Source organism: Agaricus bisporus (genome assembly GCF_000300575.1).
Source record: "Agaricus bisporus var. bisporus H97 unplaced genomic scaffold AGABI2scaffold_4, whole genome shotgun sequence".
Lineage (NCBI taxonomy): Eukaryota > Fungi > Basidiomycota > Agaricomycetes > Agaricales > Agaricaceae > Agaricus > Agaricus bisporus.
Window position 1 is genome coordinate 1723815 of NW_006267367.1, and position 21410 is coordinate 1745224.

Genomic DNA, 21410 nt, shown 5'->3' on the forward strand with positions numbered 1-21410 from the left:
GTCTCGTGGGAAAGTGGCACAGCAACAGTTGGCTTCGATTAGCGCAGCGAGTCGAGTGGTACTTAGTTTGGGCCGTGCTATGTAGACGCGGTCTATGGGCTATCGAAGTTTTACTATAGTGATTCTTGAGGCTGTGATACTCAATTATACATTCTATCTACCCAAGAGCAAGTTTGCGCTGCGGAGAACTAACGCTTGCCACCGCACTCTCTAGCGAATCGAACGGCATTCTAAGACAACCTCGCATCGCCATTACACGAGAGACTAGGGCGTCTATAGAAGGATACGAATATACATTAAGCAGTTCAAAGAGTAGTGCAGCGGACGCGCAGAATCTATGACTGACATCATCAGCCCAAAAGTAAACAAAAAAAGAACCGAAATCACGCACAAGAAAAGCAAAAAAAACCTCCTCTACAAATTCATAAACGTATTCCGTCTACTCCCCACAACCTTATACCCTCTCACAGCCTTCCTCTCCTGCCTCTGTTCCCATTTATTCCTAACCGCACTCGCCGGCACATTCTCCACTTCAACCAATTCCTTGACTCTGAGAATTTTACCCGCAATATCGGACGAATGTTTCTGATAGACGGTTTGGTTGCGCTTGTGGATACCCAGGGCTTCAAGAGTGGCTTTGAATCTGTCGCCAAGGGAAATCGCAGAACGGCGAAGAGTTATTTTGAAGTGGGTGGGAGGCGAAGGGGCTGAAGTCGCTGATGGTGGTGCGGTGGTGAGCGAACGAGTGTAGGCATTTGGCGCGAGGACAGCACGTCTGCAGGCAGCAAGTGAAGCCATCCCCAATAGCCGGGTCAACTCTCGCGACTAAAATCAAAAGTGGTGTTTGACATTATTTGTCACGTCTCAAGGTAACTTGTATAATATATTCGATCAAGTACAGTACAGTGTGGGTATACAACACTTGCCTACAAGAAAGGTGCTCTATACATACCATAGTCATTGCGTCTTGCATTTCAAAAGGCTTGCAAACAAGATTCAGGATTGTTTTCGCAATTTGCATTCTTGTCCCGAGTGACAGGTAATTTCACAATTCGAGTTCAACTTTCGGCTGAATTCATAGCAGCTTTGACCTTGTAATTCTTCCAAGTATGGCTGATAAACGCCGGTTTTGAGTAAGTACAGAGGTTGAGGAACATCGGCAAAGCTTGTACTTGTAAGATACTAGACGAGAGAAAACTTGCAAGTAGACAATTGTAGTTGAAGCATAATTTTTTGAAGGTTACTCGAGTCAAATCTTCAGAACCTTGGCCGATCAAATTCAAGACCTTGGTGCTTGCAGATGTTGCCCGTTTACGCCACCACAAGATGCCTGGACAACCAATCGCAGAGCAGTGAATCAAACAAAAGAATACCTTCTACCAACGACTGGCGTTCTCTCCAGAGCCGTTCTGTGCGCTTCCTTCAAAGTCGCGGTTGCGAGTCGGGCTACCACCACCGGCTCTTGGAGGGCTACGAGAGTAGCTTCTGCGACGACGATAATCAGGTGAATACCGGCGAGGTGGGCTTCGGCGGTCCCGGTCGCGCCAATCTCTGTTGTCCCTGCCATAAGGATCACGGTCTCTGTCACTCCTACGGTAATCCCTATCGCGGTGGTCGCGATCACGATCACGATAGTCCCTAACATCACGGTCCCGATAATGGTCACGGTGACTAGATTTCCTATGACCCATGTATTCTCCCGGAGTGGGAGCATGAGGTCGGTCAGTCACAGAATAATCAACACGAATCCGTCGCCCGTTGAGTTCCTATATACCAATCAGCGAAAACACCTCACTCGGAAAACCAAATAGACATACAACGCCGTTGAGTTCTTGAATACAACGCGCAGCTTCGTCAACAGTTGACATTTTGATGAAACCGAATCCACGTGAACGGTCAGACTATTTGTGCTCAGCGTACTCCAACGGGACCCTGCAACGAAAATTTTACTCACACGTTGGTCATAAACTATAGTAACTTTTTCAACACGGCCAAAACGACTAAATTCATCGTCCAAGTCGCGTTCGACGGTGCGGATGCTCAGACCGAACACCCCCAGCACGCTTGAGGGAGGAGGCGCCTGCTAGGATTCTAAGCATGAAACGAAGAACTGACAACGAGATACCATTAAAACTGACAACTGGAGCATGCGGAGGACGCCTGGGAGCTGGGGAACGTCTTCGAAAGCTTGGGCTCTTGTAGCCTGACTTTTCACCGTTGCTGCGAGCCCCAACACTCCTGGAACGCGACCTGCCACGCGGGGCAGCTGAATCACGGTCCGCTGCAGCGGGGGCGGTGGGCGGCGCATTGTACGCGTCCGAATACGGGTCCACTGTTGCTTGAGATGCCGGTTCGACGTACTATGTCCGTTGAATATAAGCTAAAGACTATAACCCCAAGGCCAGTGAAAACTTACCATGGTGGTCCAACAGAAAGGAAGGTATTTGTCTTTGTTTGACCTGGTGCTTAATATAACGTCATCAAACGGGCGCCAAACAACTCTGCGCACGGACGCACGCTCCAACGATCCTGATTTGGCAGGAATCCAAAGGAGCTTTCAACGGACGTATTGTTAACAGTTACATCTTCGCCTTGACATTGAGAATAGCGCAGTCAATTGCAAGTTATCGGAATATCTCCCATGAAATATGGCGGTCGAGGAGAGAGAGGGGAACTTTCGGAAGTTGCCGTCGCATCTGTCGGAACTTGAATCTTATCTTGGGGCTGCACAGTTCATCAAGCCTCGGGTGTAGGGACAACATACCCAAACACGAACTCCGGCAAGAACCAAGATGGTGAGCTCATCGTCGTCGACAGGGGCAGGGACCGTTGCTGACGCGCAGTATAGGGTATCGACATTGCCAAGCACCACGTCAAGAAGGGGCAACGGACGGCCCCGAAGAGTGAGGATCCCTATCTCTTGCTCCTCGTCAAGGTTCGCGAGCTTTTCAATACCTTTTCCAGCATCGCGTGCTGACACCATCCTTCGGTCTAGCTCTACCGATTCCTGGCCCGCCGCACGGACTCAAGTTTTAACAAGGTCAATATTCATTAAATGGAAAGGAAATAATAAACCTGAATATCTTATCTCCGAATTCAAAAGGTTATCCTCCACCGTCTTTTCCTCTCAAAGACCAATCGCCCTCCCCTTTCCCTTTCCCGTATCGCAAGGGAAACCTCAAAAGCTACCGACCTTGACTCCAAAATTATTGTCCAAGTTGGCACCGTCACCGATGATATCCGTCTAACAGAAGTCCCCAAACTTTCTATTGCTGCCCTCCGGTTCAGTCGTGCCGCAAAAGAGCGTATCATCAAAGCTGGCGGTGAAGCCATCACTCTTGATCAGCTTGCTCTAAGGTCACCTCTCGGTGCCAACACTATCCTATTACGCGGCGTCAAGACAGCTCGTGAAGCTTACAAACACTTTGGCATGGGTCCTCACAAACACAAGAAGCCGCACACCATTTCCAAGGGCCGCAAGGTATGCACTGTTAATACCCACTATACTAAATTCGTGTTTATGCCCGAGTTTAGTTCGAACAAGGTCGTGGACGCCGCAAGTCTCGTGGTTTCAAGGTATGAACGACCATACCCAAAATACATACTCTCAAGGGAATGCCGGAGCATGTTGGTGCGCTTGGGGTGGTGGTTACGGGCTTATGCATATGGTTCAGCTCCGTGTTTTTTTGTAATATGCAGTATGACGCATCGAATCATGACTTCTGCGAGCATGTCCATCATCTTTTCTTGACGCCCAAATAAACTTTCATACCATCAGAATGCGACGGTACCTCAAACGAAGTTGATATGGTCTACATATCTCCAGTCCATGTGACACTGTCCTATGCAGGGTCGGATGAAATTTGACAAAATTATGTTCAGTTCAGTGTTCACAAAGCAAGCGGGTAAGTAGAAAGTGGAAGGAGAAGTTGAATAACGTCCTGATCGGTTCGGGATTTAAACGGACATCATCTGATGGTTGTCTTTGTATTCTCCGAGAAAACGCCGACATCACACTCCCGCCCTTAAACCACCAGGTATTGCAGTATTGGTTTCTGTTCTCCGAACATCTGGTATCCGTGGGCTTTGGCTTGGACAAAAGGGCACCTTGATTCGAGAAATTGGTGGCGGTGCTTGCCACTTTACTCGTCCAAAAGCGCCTTCGCGAGGAAGGCCTTTCCACAGACTCTTGGTCTGGGTCTGTCAAGCCTTCAGGTCTCATATGCAAAATCTGAAAATGTGGGAACCGGCGGTATCTGGTGCCTATGCCGGTGAAATGTTCAACCTATTTGATTTATCTTCCGCGCTTTCCTCATATCCCTGGGGTTCATACTTTCAGAACTTCTCGCTTACTTGTCAGGAAATCACTGGTTTATTCAGCCCACCTCTGTGTATTTCCTCAGCTGAGCTCTAGTTCAACAGTATGTACTTGACTCTTCGCGTGTTTACTTGAGAACTCATTTTGATCCATTACAAAGTTCACATGGAAGACCAGTCAGCTGCTTCAATTCCTCTCACATATAAAATGCAGAATACCAATCCCACCCTCATTGTGGCACACATGATTCTCAAACGCCTCCTGTACCTCGGCTCACTCATGTCACCAACCATCGCCGCTCCGAAACCCCTTTCAATTCCTCTCACATATAAATACAGACGGCCAACCCTACCTTAATTGTGGTACAATGATTCTCAAACGCGTCTTATACCTCGGCTCGCTCATCTCATTAACCGTCGCCGCTCCAAAACCACCTGTTCCATGTCGATTCGCATCCCAATGGACATCCTCTCAAATCCTCTCGCGTCCCGACTCATTTGAAGATGCGCTTCTTTATTGGGAAGGAAAATTCCATCAACACAATGTCTCGTATAACGCAGTCAATGGTATGACTTTTGATGGAACTTTGTTGGATAAGGTTACGGGTGTGCATCGAGTGGAAGGGTTACATACGTTTTCTGCGGCTAGCAAAGAGTCGTTGCATTTTATGATGCTGGCGCATGTGATTAATGGGAATCGCGGTGCTGCGAGGTGGATTCTGTCTGGAGAAGGTGAACACGATCTTGGGAATGTTGAAAAGGCTAGGAAGGTTGCTTTTGGGATTTTAGAGAAAAAATGGATGAGTTATAGTCAATTCAATCAGACTTATCCTGGATTTGGAGGATTTCTTCCTTGGTAAGCTGCGGTTCTCTTTGTATCTCTTGGACGCGACATGACTAAATTGAATCATTTTTCAGGTTCGCACATACCGAGTCGACCATTTTGACTCCCACTTTTGACTGGGTCAATCGGGTTCCCGCTCTCGATAATGGCGAAAACATTTGGGCGATCTATGCTACTATCGAGGCATTGTTGAAAGTCGGCAACAAAAAATACGACGCCCTTGCCCATAATTGGCAGAGCTATCTCGACTATCTCAAGACTACGGCTGGAAAGGTTCGTTTATCATTCACCTGGCATCATTGAATAAATTGACGTATGTCTTTTACGATAGGTTTTCTATCGAGGAGAAGGTCATATTTGTGCTGTCACAGATCTTGCAAATCAATCACTGCCCGTCGACCACCCGGATCAGAGTTACAAATGCGAGGGAACAGACCAGTCCTCCCTCATCAACGATCCTTACGAGGGTAAGCTATCTTCATCTCCTCCGCCACATGCCCGGGCTCACGGAAGCCATCTCAAGGCCAAAGTTTCATGTTCTTCTTCTACCTCTTTGGAAACCTCAAAAAAGCTGACAAGGAAGCTTTATTGGCATTCAAGCGACCAAAACTAGTATCGGTCGAATGGTCTATGCCTGGGTATCAGAAGGTCACAGTACAAAAAGGATTCTGGTTCTCTTCGCATGAAAATTGGGGATGGATGCAGCTACCGTATACTGATATCCCTCTCATGAAGTAATGTCCTTTCTTCATTGACACGCACATGAATGTTGACGTTTCATCTGATATTAGGGACTTGTATGCTAACATGGAGCGTGCGAGGACGTGCGATTCACAAGCTAAACGTCTTCCTGGCATGTTCGCAAGTATCAACAATTCGACGGATGAGAATGGGGAAATCATAGGCTGTAAATTCCATTCGATATTGATCTTCGTCGCAGGACTGATTTTTGCGTTCTATAGACATCTCTAACGCTGGTATACCTGCAATTGCCAATCAGACTGTACAAGAGCTCGATGGTTAGTGCGAAACCACTTTACTGTCATGAACAGAGGACTGACAAGTTTCACAGTGATAACACCTTATTCGACTATGAACACCATGATCGTAGATAAAACAGTTGGCTATCTCTGGTGGCACAACATGGCTGTCGCAAAACGCATGCAAAGTAAGTCCAGTTGATTTTTTTGAAGCCCTACGTCTCAACTCTCTATTATCCTAGATCTTTACGGTTCATCGGAGAGCACCCGTATAGATGGCACTGCAACCTCCGCTTTCGTCTCGTGGGATAGCAAGATTACCACAGTCAATGGTATACTTGGTGGTGTTACTTCACTCGTTCGACCACACATGCAACGTGATGGGGTTTATAATGAATTCATCGAGGTTGTTAAGAGTGAGTATGGAAGAGTTTTTAATAAGCCGTTGAAAGGAGTGAAGCAGGAGTTTTGTTTGCCGCATCTCGAGGTCGAAGATACGGGATTGGTAGACTTTACGACCTGTTCACATTGATGAAGAAGTAGTTTGGGCTGTGATCTTACATACATTTAGTCCAGATATTTGACCGATATAACTTTATCAAGCGTCTATCAGATCATCAGATCCTTCAAGTTCTTCCATATAAGGAGTGTTTCCAAGTCTCCCAAACTTTAACTCTACTTTGAATAGTCATGCCTCAGAGTACGAATACTCTTGAACCGTCGGGAATTGATACGAGGTGAATGAACCAACATTGCCAACACACTCACTTCTAATCAATCCTTCAAGCGGTATCGTAAAGAACACCTCGTGCGTCGATAAAAGAAGTGCGGAAGATAAGTTCTTTCAGTAAGTATATCAAGTCAATCGCAACACATGTGAGTTCGGCTAAACGCGAGTAAAGCTTTAGAGCGGAGAACTTGAGCAATGTCGATATCGAAGATGACGACGAAGAGGAGTGAGTCGAGAATCATTCTCTGATGTACTTTCCTTTGACAAAATTCACCTAGATGGGATGACGAGGTGCCAAAGTAAGCCAAAGTGCTAACTCTCTGATTTTCTTTGTGTAGTGTTAATTGTAATTCATTGAAAGGCCCGAAGGAAGGGGAGCTAAAGACCAGGTGGTTGTTGGACCCACCAAGGCTAATAATACCAATATTCCATCTGGAATAAAAGTCAAACCTGGAACCAAGAAGTAGTATAGGCACCTCAGCGTTGTCGGTACTATCGGCCAATTCTTGCTTGTGTCCTTGTCCGCTCCTCGTTATATCAGGCTATTTGATAGATGACAGGAGATAACCAGTTTCCTATTATGATATCGACCCTAGAAAAAACCACCGACTTCGCCACACGAGATGTCACTGAATACGGTGGGATTCGAACCCCAGCGTAAGATGTGCTTCTTAGAGTTCGTACTACCCTTTTCTCCCGAAGAAGGTTTACGTGACTGTTCCCTGTGGCTAACATTATTGACTTAAACATGATTGCCAACTAGACCAGCACAAAATTCTTATCAAAATGTTGAGCGGTATATGCTTCGGTGAGTATCTTGGAGGTGACAAAGATTTATACTGTAAGGGACTCCCATGTGTATTTTCGGAAAAGCGCATCCGAAATATAATTTTTCATTCCAATCAGACTCCCACATTATTCGAGCCCTTGAATTATGAGACGATTATATCATCCGCTCAAAACTTCATCTTCCCGCTCATTGTGATTCTTCCTAGACCTTTCTTTCCATCTTAATACCACTGCCGGTGCGTTTTTTGTTTTGACTGAGTCGGATTGCACTTTCTCAACACACTTCCCGATCCAGGCAACAATTTACTATATAAAATAATACTCCATGTTAAATACCGTCGTTCCTATGCGTCGTCGTCGATGCCACTCTGGCTCTCTCGAAAACAGCGATCACGCCCGTTTACTCGCACGAAAAGCATTACGCAGTGACCTGATCGATCCGCCACCACGTTCGAAATCCACACCACCGTCAGAAGAGCGACCTGCCCGTCGTCGTCGACAACACAGTCCTGGAGACGAAAGTAATGCAGAAATAGAGGACAACATGGAAGATGATGAGGAATCTGGACCCGAGGAGGCAACGCTTGCTGAGAGTCCTATCGATCACGAGCATTTGACCACACCATCCAAAATTACCAATTCAGGTTTGCCCTCTTTCTTCTTCCTCCTGAGTTTTTTTGGTGCTTAGGAACGAGTCATTGGGTGGTGATTTTTGTTTGAAAAGAGCCAGCAAAGGTACCACTCAAGGTCGAAAGACCGACACGTCCACTTCCTCGTAAAATGGCTTCAGGTTCAACACCTTCGAGTTCAAACCCCATCCCTATCGTTGCCAATCCATCGATGCTTCCTGTACAGGCCCATGTTCCTCGCGGAGGTGCAGCAGCCACTCAAAGACGGTTATACGTGATCCTCGAACAAGCTTGTTTGGAGGCGTATAGGATTTCCGGGAATAAAGCTGGAAAGAATGGAAGAGAAGGAGAAGTCAAATATACCTTGTTGAACTGTGATGATCATCAAGGCATTTTGGCGAAAACTGGAAGGGATATTGCGGACGCCCGACCAGATATCACACACCAGGTATGTTTCAGCTATCCTTTTTCGGTTGGAATGTTCAGTAGAATTGATTGACCCCTTTCAGTGTTTGCTTACGCTGTTGGATTCTCCTCTGAACAAGGCGGGGCTGCTTCAGGTTTATATCCATACGGCGAAGGGTGTCTTGATTGAGGTCAACCCCCATGTGAGGATTCCAAGGACGTTCAAACGCTTCAGTGGCCTGATGGGTGAGTGGTCAGCGCCAGCTCTTGATCTGTCATTCTAACGTCAATTTGCAGTACAATTGCTTCACAAACTCTCCATCCGAGGGGTGAACGGGCCTGAAAAACTCCTCAAAGTTGTCAAAGTACATTAATCTCGCTTCACAGGTCCAGATTGTCTCTGACACCCATTTTGCAGAATCCAGTTACTGACCACTTGCCACCTAACACACTCAAACTCAGTAAGTGGAGCTCTCATCGCTTGGCAGCATTGCCACGTTCCTGATCATTGTGTCATAGCTCTATCTGGCGATGCTCCAACGCAAAGGCTGTCCAAATACCTTCCAACCTTGCCTGCGACGCACAATATTGCTGTCTTTGTAGGCGCCATGGCGCGTGGTAGAGATGATTTCGCAGATGCGTATGTGGATGAGAAAATTAGTATCAGCGACTACTCGTTGAGTGCTAGTGTCGCTTGTGGAAAAGTACGTCTACAACATATCTGACGTCATCGCATTGGCTGATTTTTTCCCTAGTTCTGTTGTGCTCTTGAAGAACTTTGGGATGTCGTCTAAAAATCTGCTTCCGCAGAATTCAAAATGTTGGTTTAATATCGATGAAACATGAATGTATCATATATCCAGCCGATCAACCTGCCCTTCAACTCGCAGAGTCTTTTTGTTTGTAACCAAATCACATTAATTACGTCGTGTAGAGTTATTCTTCCCCCCTGCGACTCAACTCGCCAATTTTTTTTTGTTGCTCGGAGTAGTGATTGATTTGTTGTTGGTTGTTTTAAGATTGTCCCGATCAATCTAATAAACCGTCTCCGTTATCGCCATCTGCTTGCTCCAACGTTTTGCTCTTGCCACACACCACCATCACCACCAGTACCTGCCATGTCGCATGCAGAAACACCACAAGCTGCCAGTGCTAGTTCTCTACCTGAAGGTATAACCGATCCTAATTATAAACCTTTACCGGGGAGATTGGGGAATCTGAGTGTGCCACAACAACATGCGTTGGATAAATTCAAAAAGGAATTGGTAGATGAGGGAACGTTTGTACCGGAGAGAATGGATGATGCTGCACTTTTGAGGTAAATTTGCTTTTTCGTGATTTTTCGTTGGGTTCGGTGTTAAGATGGGTTGTTTTTAGGTTTTTGAGGGCGAGGAAGTTTGATGTTGTGAAGGCGAAAGAAATGTTGATTGGGAATGAACAATGGAGGAAGGATTTTGGTGTTGAAGATATCGTCAAGTATGTTCTTTTTCTCTTTCTCTCTCTCTCTCTTACTGTGAACCCGGAGTTGAACACCTGTTGACGATCTATAAATTTGATTAGGAACTTTGAATTTCCAGAAAAACCAGAAGTGAACAAATATTATCCTCAATTCTACCACGGCGTCGATAAAGTACGTTCACCAAAACACCATCTCTATCCCCTCATCCCTTAAAACTTCTTGCCAACAAACAGGACGGTCGTCCAGTCTACATCGAACAACTCGGCAAACTCGACGTCAAAGTTCTCTACAGCATAACCTCCGAACAACGTCTCCTCCAACACCTCGTCCTCGAATACGAAAAATCCAAACGCGAACGTCTACCCGCATGTTCCACCCAAGCCGGTCACCCCGTCGAAACCTTTTGCACCATCCTCGACCTCCAAAACGTGTCCCTCACCTCCTTCTACAGAGTCAAAGATTACGTCATGGCTGCTGCCTCCATCGGTCAAGATCGATATCCCGAAACGATGGGAAAGTTTTATATTATCAATGCACCTTGGGCGTTTAGTGCGGTTTGGAGTGTGATTAAACCGTGGTTGGATGAGGTGACGGTGAAGAAGGTTGATATACTTGGGAGTGGGTATAAGGAGACGCTTTTGCAACAGATTTCAAAGGAGAATTTGCCAAAGGACTTTGGGGGGGAATGTGAATGTGTGGGAGGGTGTTCGTTGAGTGATGTTGGTCCTTGGAACCCTAAAGCTAAGACTGGTGATGCTACACACGGAGCATAATTTTTTTCTTCTCTTTTACTTTACGATTTGCACTTGTGTTGATAGAGGAAGGAGGACTTTTTTCTTCATTGTTTTTTCCCATTTGCAAAGAAATCGAACAAGAATAAGACACATAAGCATTGGCATACTCGCCGTGATCCAAAAAAACAAAATAGAAAGAATTAAAAAAGGGATATGCATATAACAAATCACTGAGCCTTGACACCATTCCCATTAGCAGGGGTATTTTTCGCAGGAGGCAAAACACCACAACTCTTCTGAACACCTCTAAACACCTTCGATCCTCCCAAAGTAAAAAACACCAATCCACCGACAACAACGATATGTCCATACCATCCCAATACACTCCATACTCGAATAGAATCACTAAACGTTGCGATCATAAATGGCGCAGCGGCGTAATTCAATACGGTGATGGAGACGAGGATACTGAGGACGTCATAAACGGGTTTGAGAGAGGCGTAAGGGGATGGGGAGACGAATAAGGGACGGAAGGAGGTACGTGCTTGACGTGCGACGGAGGTGATTAATGCTCCCATGAAGAATGTGAGATAATAACCTGACGCGATACCGTGCTACAGTAAAAAAAGAATTTAGAAGACCGCCTCGTATAAAATGATAAACAAAAAACTTACCCAGAGAGCACTAGTGAGGAATGTAATCATCGTAACCCTATTCCCAGGTTTCCGACCCTTGGGAGCAACTCTCTTATAGATACATTCCCTCAACCAGACATTCGTCTTCATATTCCACGAATCCAACAACACTTTAAAGTTTGGTGGGAGTTCGATCTGCTTAACTTGAACATTGGCAGCTCCATTCCAAGTTGGTGAGCCACTGGATGAGAAACCAGTGAAACCGAGACCAGTGAGAATACTAGCGCCTTCAGTCAGAGTCCAAATGGCGTAATATTTGGTTCGTTCAAAGGGGCCGAAAATTTGGAAGAATAGGAAACTAAAAGTGTGTTTGAACAGTGGGTTGAATCGGCAGAAACGATATAACATACCGACGCCAGTAAGATAATTTCGCAAAGTCGGGACTAAGAGCGGCCGCAAAAGAGTATTTACCACCAAAGAACACAAAGAGGCCGAGGTACGCAAGACCAGTGACCATACATGTGTAGGCAGCGCGTTTACGACCTGGTGGGAGCATACGACCAGAATTATGTTTCGATTTGACTGCATCGTCTTTGAACATGGTTTCGTTGATGAGGTCTGTGTATTCTGCATAATCGAGATACGGGCCGACCAAGATTCCAGGGAAGTAGAATCTATTTGGGATTGTTGATTGATATCAGTCAATTTTCTTGACGGGAAAGGTGGAGGGGACACGCACGCGTAGCCGAGGAATTCGAGAAGGGATGGGTATTTCGTGACACGTTTGGCTGTTTGCCATTTATCGAGTTCCTATTAGGAAGGGATATCGGTGATAGTGAGGTGAAGACCAAGGAAAGGCTTACATCGGAGGGACGACGACCGTCAAAGACGTTCCAAGCAAAGGTCGTGAGCTTCATCGTGAGCACCATTTGAGGACCCGTAACCTCGACGGTTTCATAGCTGAGGTTGTAGATGGCACGAATGGCGTGGCTATGGACATGATGTTAGGTGTGATATTGAACATGTTGAGGAAGAGGCATTTACTTGGCAGTCAAATGAATCATGGTGATTCTGAATAGAACATGAGCGATAATGCAACGCGACATATGAGATAGAAACTCACGCAAAAACTCGCCATGGCATGTGCTTGCTGTGGTCATACTTGGCAATATAATACGTGGCAAGGATGCCTGCAAGAAGTTGGAAAAACGCGGAGTAGATCTGGAGAATGGGAAAGAAGATGATGAGGGAGACCACGATATGGAACGCGTGTCTGAGCGCTGGGTTGCTGGACGGGATGCGGACAAAGAGACTGCCAAGTGGGTACGCGACAAGCAAGCAAAAGATCAACTAGAGAGTGCGTGTCAGTGGTGGTCGGCGCAAACAGCGAGCAGGGCATACCTTGACCTGGTCGAGGCTGGCGCCGGCGACGTTGGCCAGCGGCACAAAGATGACGTCCATGGTCAACGAGGAAACCTGTCATTCATAAAAAAAAAATCCAGGTTTAAAGCCGGCTAGTATCTCCTTTAGGAAACCCATCCTCCATCTTTGTTGCTCACGTGTTGCGACGACATACGTCCACTGTCGCCACTGAATGTTATTGGTATGTAAAATTCTCCGCGTGAGTCTCTCCGTATTTTATGCAGACACTTTCTCTGCCAAGAGTGCAATAACCTGGGCATGATACGAGTTGCCCCCACGAGGGGTAGCACCCCATTTTTGTTAACCGAAGCCCCGCTCAACACGAGAAGTTAGCCGAGAGAAGATGCCCCAGGTTACCTCCAAGTTATAAACGTCCTTCCCTCCTACTCGTTTATTCAAGTTGTTTCGTCTAGTACCTTATGCTTTCTGGTCGGCTCTGTGGTATCGATTTTCATTCTGCTCATTGCACAACATACATTAGAGCGTCTCATTCAAGTTGCTAAGCATTCTTCATTCGCTTAAAGATTGCCGGCCATCATTTGTCTCATCAAGAATCTACAGCAGGTGAATGGCTTTGCCGAATAACGCTGGGCATGAAATTGTCAGAGATTCTACCTATATGACAACATAGTTCTGTTATCTCGCTTTGGGCTTTGAAGTTGCTCGCTCTCCTACTCAGCTGAAGGTAATGAGCGATATTCGTTTCTCATTAGAGAGGAGATATTTTCGTTTGATGTCGCTTGACAAACGTTCCGTGCTCGCGAAAGACTTCTTTCCTCGGGGTTGAAGTTGGCAGTGATAAATGACATACACTCGGCGCCACCATGTGCAATTGTCATGTAGTATCAGATTCCTGGAAATAGAGTCAACCAGGGGTTCTATTCTGCCTCTCAGTATAAACCGTGGTGTACGTTCATCTGAGGTGATGTATTACGGTGTCGAGAAAGTCAATAAATTGAAGTTCTTGTCATGTTGAAGAAGTAACATTATAAATGTAACTAGGTCAAACCGTGAATTGAACAATGCTGCGATATCGTATTGGCGAGATCGCAGAAGTGAAGTTTGTGCTGATCAGGTGGAGGATCGGAGTATTACATACGCGCCTGCCCTGAAGAGGATCGGATAACGGCGCAACTCGTCTCTGCGCTGCTTCATCCACAACCAAGGCCGGAGTCCCAGGTGTGTGTCTCTTTGCCCGCTAAACACAGCCTTTGCTGCTGCGCATCGTCCCCAATCGCTTATATATCCATCCAGCTACAAACACATCGCTTTTCTCTCTTCTTGCTTGCCCTTTTTTTTACGAACACACGAATAACAAACAATGGAAGAAGAAGTCGCTGCTCTCGTACGTGTTCTAGCTCTTGTACACCTCCCTAGTGCCCCTTTCTCACCTGGCGCACCTAGGTCATTGACAATGGTTCCGGAATGTGCAAGGCCGGCTGTGCGTGTCTTTTTGTTCACTCCTTTACGTGTGTTTCCTGACATGATATTCTAGTTGCTGGTGCGACAAGTCTCATTGACTCGTAAAGTATCAATCGCTCACATCCTACAGGTGACGATGCTCCTCGTGCCGTCTTCCCGTACGTACGCGTCTTTATGTACAAATGTCCCTATCTGAGACATAATCCAGTTCCATCGTCGGTCGTCCTCGTCACCAGGGTGTGATGGTTGGTATGGGGCAAAAGGATTCTTACGTTGGGTACGTGTAGCCCAAATCATCAGTTTATCAGCGCTCACGCCTTGACCAGCGATGAGGCTCAATCGAAGCGTGGTATTCTTACCCTCAAGTACCCGATCGAACACGGTATCGTCACCAACTGGGATGATATGGAAAAGATCTGGCATCACACCTTTTACAATGAATTGCGAGTGGCTCCAGAGGAACACCCCGTCCTTTTGACCGAGGCTCCTCTCAACCCCAAGGCTAACCGAGAGAAGATGACCCAGATCATGTTCGAGACTTTCAACACTCCCGCATTCTACGTCGCCATCCAGGCCGTCCTCTCCCTCTATGCTTCTGGTCGTACCACTGGTATCGTTTTGGATTCTGGTGATGGTGTCACCCACACTGTTCCTATCTACGAAGGTTTCGCTCTCCCCCATGCTATTCTCCGTCTTGACCTTGCCGGTCGTGATTTGACTGATTTCCTTATCAAAAACTTGATGGAACGTGGTTACCCCTTCACCACCACCGCTGAGCGTGAAATCGTTCGTGACATCAAGGAGAAGCTCTGTTACGTCGCCCTCGACTTCGAACAGGAACTGCAGACCGCTGCTCAATCGTCTGCCCTTGAAAAGAGCTACGAGCTTCCCGATGGTCAAGTTATCACCATCGGCAATGAGCGGTATGCATATCTGACCCTCGTTAAGATCACGTGGACTGACCTCATCGATAAGCTTCCGCGCGCCAGAAGCCCTTTTCCAACCCGCCTTCCTCGGACTTGAAGCCGCCGGCATCCACGAAACTACGTAAGTGCCTAACCCCTTATTTGCCGCCGAACTTTTCTAACCGGCTCCGCAGTTACAACTCGATCTTCAAGTGTGACCTTGATATCCGTCGTGATCTCTACGGAAACGTCGTGTTGTCCGGTGGTACCACCATGTTCCCTGGTATTGCGGATCGTATGCAAAAAGAGTTGACGTCACTCTCGCCTTCGAGTATGAAGGTCAAGATTGTTGCACCTCCCGAGAGGAAATACTCTGTTTGGATTGGTGGTTCGATTTTGGCTTCGCTTTCGACTTTCCAGAATTTGTGGTGCTCGAAGCAAGAGTATGACGAATCTGGTCCTGGAATTGTTCACCGCAGTAAGTTTTGATAGTCAATGGGTTGCCTAATGGATTCCTGATGACAATATCAACAGAGTGCTTCTAAGCTGATGGTGCTTTATGATAAATAAAGTCCTTGGGTTTCCGCTACTGTTTTAGGAAGAGCGGTGAAAGAAAGAAGTGGTGGTGGTTTTTTCTCGAGGAACTAAGTTTTGGTTCTTTTTTAATGAAGCTTGTTGTTCTTTCATTTGTGTTTGATTGTTAGATGACGGACCCCCCCTTTCTTTCTTCTTTTACTTCTTTTTCGTCTTCTATGAAATGAAAAGGTTACGCTAGATCAGCTCTTTTTTTTTATTTCATGCGATTTTGAAAGTGTGAATGGGAATGAGGTTGAAGGATTGTGGGTTTTAGATTGAGTGATTTACTTTTTGAGTGTGGTAGTTTGGTTGGGTTTTGGTTTAATCGCACCGCCTGTGAATGGATTGCTTTAGGCTGGACTGGTGGTTTGGGAAGGTAGCTTTGTCGAATCGTGAATCAGCCAGTAAATCCCATACAGACAGGTTACTTTAAAGTCTTCGTGCCAACATTCATTCAAGTATATACGCTAAGAATCAACAGCACCTCCAGCTTCAAATTGTACCACAGTCATAACAACCGTATCCCAAACCTCATCTTTAAATTCAGATTCATCTAAAGTCTGTCGTCGCTGTTCTTGTTCTTGTTCACGTTTAATCGAGTCCGATCTTGTATTAGAAGGAGGAGGAGGAGTATAAACACTCTCTTGGACTATGTTATTTAGATTTGAGGGAGTGGTCGTTAAGAATAATTTGAAGAATCCAACGTCTTTGATTTCGCCGGGTCGGATGTAGAAATGCCAAGGGTCTAGACCGTCTTCTGAATAACCTATGGAGAATTTGGATTTAGGGTGGAGGATGATGTCGGTTTTGGGGGTAGTAGTAGTAGTAGTAGTATGGCCCGATGAGGGACCTGTGCCTAGAGGTGGGGAGTACCATGAAGCTTTTTTTTTTTAGTGAAAAGTCAGTTAGTTATTGGTGGTTCGGTGGTTTGGAATAATGAAAAAAGACTGACTGATGGATAGTTCGCTAGGGTCGAAATAGAATAAATGAGGATATAGAGGAAGAGATGTTAGGTTTTCGATGATGAGACCGTACATCTTGTCTTCATCAACAATAACCACCCCTGGGTCTTTTTCAAAAACATTTGCGCCGATCTGAGGTTCAATCACGGATTTTCCATATTTCCATTGTTTCTGGTGACATAGCTCTCTCATGTCTAGTGTCACTTTGATACCACCTCCGCCCAGGCCGTCGTCGTCGCGGTCGTTGTCCTTGCTGGAATTGGGATTGGTGCGTAAGAGGTGATAGCGGAAATGGATGACGTGTTGGATGAGGTTGTGTAGGATTTGTATATCGTTTGATTGGATTTTGAAGGGAGAACGTGTGCCTAAGTGTTTGGCTGCGAGAGGAAAATGGTGGTCGATAAAGACGGTGTCATCTTTGAGCGTCAATTCGAGATCGGCTGTATTTGTGTTTGGGACTATGGATACCGAGTGCGCTGTACAAAATTTCTTGGTGTATATTGATTCGAGCCAAGTCATGTCGTTGGAGGAGATGGAAAGAGAATTAGAAGGGCGTTGGATGATTCGACAATATAATCTGCAACGAGGTGGGAGTACGTTGATTAAGGACTCTGGAAGTTTGAGTGTCGAAGAATTATCGTCGACCGTAGTGACTATGAGTGTAGTGAATGGAAGGTTTGGTTGTTGTTGAATGGAATATAGGTTTGATCCATGAATCTCGACAACAGAACCAACAGTCACACCTTGAACAATACCAGCGTCCATCTTCAAATGACCATCTACCTTAAGACCAGGTATCAAACTCGGGTCACCACCTTTGATTCGATGGTTAAACAATCGTCTATTAACTTCCACTCCATCGCAATGTGCATTCTGCCTACCAAAAACGTTCAGAGAGAGAGTATCATATATGAAAAAAAAATTAGGACTTACCACACCGGCATTTTCAATCGATGCATAAGACTTGTATAAGTCATGGTTTCCACATTAACTTCATTCAATACTTTCAGTAATGCATATGTGAAAACGCCATTGTTTTTTGCTGGATGTTCGTAAGCCCGTTCTTCTCTTCCACAGGCCGCGAGCAAGACATGCGAAGACTGATTCTTCCCAAAGACACCCTGGTAAGCCGCTCCGCGGCCACGCGAGGGAGATCCAATGATCCCATCATCATAATCAAATGGGAGACGCGGGGGGTTCGATAAGTATCGAGGGATATAACCCTCGCGATCGGCTTCTGTTCCACCACGATTTGTGCCAGCAGAGTGACAACAGTCAAAGATCAGGGTCTATGTGAACCGTCAACAATATCCTCTAATCATTGAAAAAGAAATACTAACAATATTATTACCTCTTATCTCAGACAACTGGTTGACCAAAGCTGCGATAGTCCTGTCCGGAATTGCGGGTATTTCACACATATCGGATTTATCAGTCTGTTTCAGACCCATATCCGCGGGGCATAACGCCTCGTAATAGTCGTCGAAGGTCACCCAATCCTTCCATTCTTCGGGTTTCTTTCCTCTCGTTCCATGTCCCGCGAAAAAAATGATGATACCCATATCTTCTGCATCTATACTATGTCTCGACTTGAGGGTAAGGAACGTGAGATCTTTGAGTGTTTTGAAAGCGCCGAGGATGGCTGAACGTGTTGCTGCTTCGTTTCGAAGGTTGATGATGTTAGATTGGGAAACATGTAGACGAGTCACGAGATAATGTTCGAAGTCATCGGCATCCTGCACGGCGCAAGTGAGGTCCGACCAGTCAGGAGAAGCATAGGTGTTGATCCCCACTATAAGAGCGTAGAGATGTGGAAGTCTGAAATAGCTAAAAAGGGCAGATGAGAAATTGAGAGAAACTGACGAGCAAAATGAGCTCACTTTGATGAAGAGTCAAAGGATGATGATCGTCTAAGGATGATTTAAATGAGAATGCGACAGTCAATTCAAAGAGAATGGACATACAATTCATCCATGCTCGTTGATCTGTCGTATGCCATGCCTGGGGACTGTTATATAGCCATGAGTGAACGTTTGAACCGACGGTGACAGTCACAAATTGCCATGCAGTCTGGCACGATCTTTGATCTTTTGAGAACTTCTTGACCGGTGTCCGCGTCATTTCAACAGCACAATTGATTCCTCCGTATAGTATCAGCACTGGTTGACCCCACAAAGTTCGAGCGCCTAGCGAGTTCCCAGCCTGTACCTGGCCTGATAGCAGAAAGCCGGAAACTTGAACACGGTATCGAAATCCACGGTTTCTTGAGAAGAACACTGAGCAGACAACCCCCAAAGTTTCACTCGGCATAGAACGAGCGCTTCTGTTGTTTGAAATATTCAAAGGTATGAGCTAAAGGAACGATATCTTGCATTTTTGAGATGATTTACATTTTGATGAGTGGCAATCGTCAATGATCATACCAGCAAGATTTGGAAACCTTTGTCGAAGATTTTGAGGGAAACAGCGAGGCTGAAGGTTACACAAACAAAAGAAGGACACGGAAATGAAGATGAAGAGCTCGAAGAAGCGACGCGCAGTCACTTGGAAATTGAAGTCGAGCACTGCCTAGAAGCACCGCTCTACCGGAGCACAGCACAGACTCCAATATGCCACTTGGAAGGTCATCCGCAGAGACTGGAGTCAGCCATATTTTGGAGCCAACAATCCGGGTGTCGAAGCCCTTCTACGGATATCCTTATCAGTTATTGTGCGTCTTCTATCCAAAGAGTTTATTCCTGTCTGCAACTCATGGGAGACACGATGCATGTCAGCGGATTGCGATTCTCTGTGACAGTAAAAGGCAACAATTGACATATCATCCCTGCTCTAGAAGCTTGGCTTGAGAATGAGTATGAAAGACCCTGAACGTTCAGAACCAAACGTGATCAACAGTAAAAGAGGCAAGTGCCGTGTTACTGGGGTTCCCACGCCTCATCTCAGAAACGGAATTTACTGTTCAACTGAAGACGTTCACTTCGGTATTCCGCAAACTATAATACCCCGGTAAAGAAAGCGATTTTTGACTAGTACATTGCCACTGACAACAGAAATCGAATACACAGATTGGAAATGACAAGAAATATTTCGAGTTAATTCCCCGTGGATGATCATTTAGAAACCGGTTTAATCTTCAGCTGAAATGGAGGTGTTGATTTTCCTTGCTCCTGAGACTTCTTATCATCGCCGCCCTTGCTAACCGCAGTTTCCCCCGGCTCTTCGTTCAACTTCGGTATGGCATCATCGTCCTTGTTAACCACAGTTTCCTTCGGCTCGTTGACCGACTTCGCTTTCGTTTTCGGCATGGTTGGTGTAACAGTCACTTTATCCGACTTTCCTCTTGTCCCCCTGAAGGTTAATCATTACGGTCAGGATTTCACTGAAATATAAATAAGGTGAATGCTTGCTCACGTCTTTGGAAAGTCATCCCATCTAAGTTTACAATTATCAACAATTCGTCTTTCGTGAAGGAGATAAATCGCCAGAGAACTCACTCGTACTCATCCGGATCGACGACAATGTTGTTCGGCAGGCTATGGCAAACTATCAAGATGCTGTGCATGGTCTTACTATTTCGTGAGACGGTACCCACCTGAGTCTGGATGATATGCAAGTATTGAGCGGAAAATGAAGCTTACAAGGTTATCAACACTTGGCAAACTTACTGGAGTCTGGCTTCTGCCACGAGGTATATACAATCAAAAGAATTATTCTCCATTTTCGCCCTTATCCCGGATTGCAATTCAGATTTCATAGACTGTTTTATCGTGGTCCCTTACCTCGTACTAATGTCAGTGCGAGCATTTGCTTGAGACATGATAATCAGTGTCGGAATGAGGGGGCACAAGTGGAGTGAGTAGGATTTGTTTGCTAGTGCTGAAAGATCACCGTGTGTACAGTACTCGAGATTGAAACAAGCGATTAATTTATATACGACTAGATCTCAGAAGAGCAGAACCCGCGAAGTTCGGTGACAGGCACAGGTTCGTAGCGCATGTGCTCCTTTATGAAAAGGCATACCAGGATCATGATAGCTAGATTGGCCGTCTTGATTGGTTACAACAACGGCCCACCCTCAGGCTGGTCCACTTCCTTTGTGAAATCCTGCACAAGTCCTACTTTCTCAGGTTCCCACTGAGCATGTTAGAATAGTCCGTCATGATCATCAGACTTCAATCCTAGCCTCGCTGCTTGGGGAACTATTCATGTGGCCCCGATGATTGCCAGTGGCAGATTATGTCACGGTAGTGGTCGGCATTAACTGCCAGTGTTTCTCGGCAACCGCAGGACAGCTTGGTTCGGGCTCGCATTGCATGCCTTAAGATAGCTGAATAGCTTGTCAAAAGATTCAAGTTGCGCATCACAAATGATGTAGTGCTTCGCAAGATTTTACTGATAGACGTTTCTATACAGAAACTCATGGTTCATGGACGTTTGGCAGTGTAGTAAACTGGCTTTGGAGTACTGTAAACCCTGGTTTACGGTCAAGGCCAGACGTTCCCGGGAATGGATGCAGTGTGCACTGCGCGGCAGTAGCCGTTGAAAAGGTTCGACCCAAAGAGGCCGAAGAGAACGACTGTGGCGTAACAGGAAGTTGATTT

At 46.0% G+C, this 21410-nt stretch overlaps 11 protein-coding genes across 11 annotated transcripts; 6 read left to right on the top strand and 5 right to left on the bottom strand.

Annotated features, from left to right (window-relative positions):
• Positions 1 to 3: 3 nt before the first annotated feature.
• AGABI2DRAFT_192113 (hypothetical protein) lies at positions 4 to 894 on the bottom strand. Its single transcript, XM_006460323.1, has 3 exons — positions 404 to 894; positions 368 to 377; positions 4 to 341 (listed from the first exon to the last, which is right to left on the bottom strand). Exon 1 carries the CDS (start codon positions 796 to 798, stop codon positions 415 to 417), a length of 384 nt encoding a protein of 127 aa, XP_006460386.1. The 5' UTR covers positions 799 to 894; the 3' UTR covers positions 4 to 341; positions 368 to 377; positions 404 to 414.
• A 159-nt stretch (positions 895 to 1053) lies between these two features.
• Positions 1054 to 2648, bottom strand: AGABI2DRAFT_192114 (hypothetical protein). The gene is made up of 5 exons (XM_006460324.1): positions 2417 to 2648; positions 2139 to 2360; positions 1955 to 2083; positions 1818 to 1901; positions 1054 to 1766 (listed from the first exon to the last, which is right to left on the bottom strand). The coding sequence occupies exons 1-5, from the start codon at positions 2417 to 2419 to the stop codon at positions 1377 to 1379; spliced, it is 828 nt and encodes a 275-aa protein (XP_006460387.1). The 5' UTR covers positions 2420 to 2648; the 3' UTR covers positions 1054 to 1376.
• A 111-nt stretch (positions 2649 to 2759) lies between these two features.
• Positions 2760 to 3779, top strand: AGABI2DRAFT_192115 (hypothetical protein). The gene is made up of 5 exons (XM_006460325.1): positions 2760 to 2795; positions 2849 to 2935; positions 2996 to 3040; positions 3104 to 3481; positions 3535 to 3779. Exons 1-5 carry the CDS (start codon positions 2793 to 2795, stop codon positions 3580 to 3582), a joined length of 561 nt encoding a protein of 186 aa, XP_006460388.1. The 5' UTR covers positions 2760 to 2792; the 3' UTR covers positions 3583 to 3779.
• Positions 3780 to 4685: 906 nt separating this feature from the next.
• AGABI2DRAFT_203426 (hypothetical protein) lies at positions 4686 to 6673 on the top strand (the record flags this gene model as incomplete). The annotated part of the gene is made up of 8 exons (XM_006460326.1): positions 4686 to 5173; positions 5236 to 5434; positions 5493 to 5628; positions 5685 to 5895; positions 5953 to 6068; positions 6124 to 6180; positions 6234 to 6329; positions 6384 to 6673. 8 exons carry the CDS (start codon positions 4686 to 4688, stop codon positions 6671 to 6673), a joined length of 1593 nt encoding a protein of 530 aa, XP_006460389.1.
• Positions 6674 to 6804: 131 nt separating this feature from the next.
• Positions 6805 to 7472, top strand: AGABI2DRAFT_192116 (hypothetical protein). The gene is made up of 5 exons (XM_006460327.1): positions 6805 to 6878; positions 6929 to 6988; positions 7044 to 7097; positions 7150 to 7170; positions 7233 to 7472. Exons 1-5 carry the CDS (start codon positions 6832 to 6834, stop codon positions 7336 to 7338), a joined length of 288 nt encoding a protein of 95 aa, XP_006460390.1. The 5' UTR covers positions 6805 to 6831; the 3' UTR covers positions 7339 to 7472.
• A 1028-nt stretch (positions 7473 to 8500) lies between these two features.
• Positions 8501 to 9488, top strand: AGABI2DRAFT_67862 (hypothetical protein; the record flags this gene model as incomplete). Its single annotated transcript, XM_006460328.1, has 6 exons — positions 8501 to 8737; positions 8799 to 8940; positions 8992 to 9059; positions 9113 to 9155; positions 9214 to 9398; positions 9450 to 9488. 6 exons carry the CDS (start codon positions 8501 to 8503, stop codon positions 9486 to 9488), a joined length of 714 nt encoding a protein of 237 aa, XP_006460391.1.
• Positions 9489 to 9749: 261 nt separating this feature from the next.
• AGABI2DRAFT_192118 (hypothetical protein) lies at positions 9750 to 11011 on the top strand. The gene is made up of 4 exons (XM_006460329.1): positions 9750 to 10012; positions 10072 to 10170; positions 10255 to 10324; positions 10387 to 11011. Exons 1-4 carry the CDS (start codon positions 9813 to 9815, stop codon positions 10924 to 10926), a joined length of 909 nt encoding a protein of 302 aa, XP_006460392.1. The 5' UTR covers positions 9750 to 9812; the 3' UTR covers positions 10927 to 11011.
• Positions 10985 to 12984, bottom strand: AGABI2DRAFT_203434 (hypothetical protein; the record flags this gene model as incomplete). The annotated part of the gene is made up of 8 exons (XM_006460330.1): positions 10985 to 11501; positions 11562 to 11880; positions 11933 to 12196; positions 12262 to 12332; positions 12386 to 12512; positions 12567 to 12593; positions 12646 to 12872; positions 12924 to 12984. Coding segments are annotated over 8 exons (1483 nt in total), but the record flags the coding sequence as incomplete, so codon positions are not given.
• A 1094-nt stretch (positions 12985 to 14078) lies between these two features.
• AGABI2DRAFT_192120 (actin-1) lies at positions 14079 to 16245 on the top strand. The gene is made up of 9 exons (XM_006460331.1): positions 14079 to 14123; positions 14199 to 14289; positions 14349 to 14391; positions 14497 to 14524; positions 14575 to 14643; positions 14693 to 15289; positions 15342 to 15413; positions 15466 to 15749; positions 15806 to 16245. Exons 2-9 carry the CDS (start codon positions 14266 to 14268, stop codon positions 15814 to 15816), a joined length of 1128 nt encoding a protein of 375 aa, XP_006460394.1. The 5' UTR covers positions 14079 to 14123; positions 14199 to 14265; the 3' UTR covers positions 15817 to 16245.
• Positions 16246 to 16314: 69 nt separating this feature from the next.
• Positions 16315 to 18808, bottom strand: AGABI2DRAFT_117350 (hypothetical protein; the record flags this gene model as incomplete). The annotated part of the gene is made up of 6 exons (XM_006460332.1): positions 16315 to 16727; positions 16800 to 17686; positions 17743 to 18098; positions 18150 to 18636; positions 18690 to 18719; positions 18774 to 18808. The coding sequence occupies 6 exons, from the start codon at positions 18806 to 18808 to the stop codon at positions 16315 to 16317; spliced, it is 2208 nt and encodes a 735-aa protein (XP_006460395.1).
• A 958-nt stretch (positions 18809 to 19766) lies between these two features.
• Positions 19767 to 20658, bottom strand: AGABI2DRAFT_192122 (hypothetical protein). The gene is made up of 5 exons (XM_006460333.1): positions 20589 to 20658; positions 20471 to 20534; positions 20304 to 20344; positions 19873 to 20156; positions 19767 to 19813 (listed from the first exon to the last, which is right to left on the bottom strand). The coding sequence occupies exon 4, from the start codon at positions 20112 to 20114 to the stop codon at positions 19920 to 19922; it is 195 nt and encodes a 64-aa protein (XP_006460396.1). The 5' UTR covers positions 20115 to 20156; positions 20304 to 20344; positions 20471 to 20534; positions 20589 to 20658; the 3' UTR covers positions 19767 to 19813; positions 19873 to 19919.
• Between the last annotated feature and the right edge of the window lie 752 nt (positions 20659 to 21410).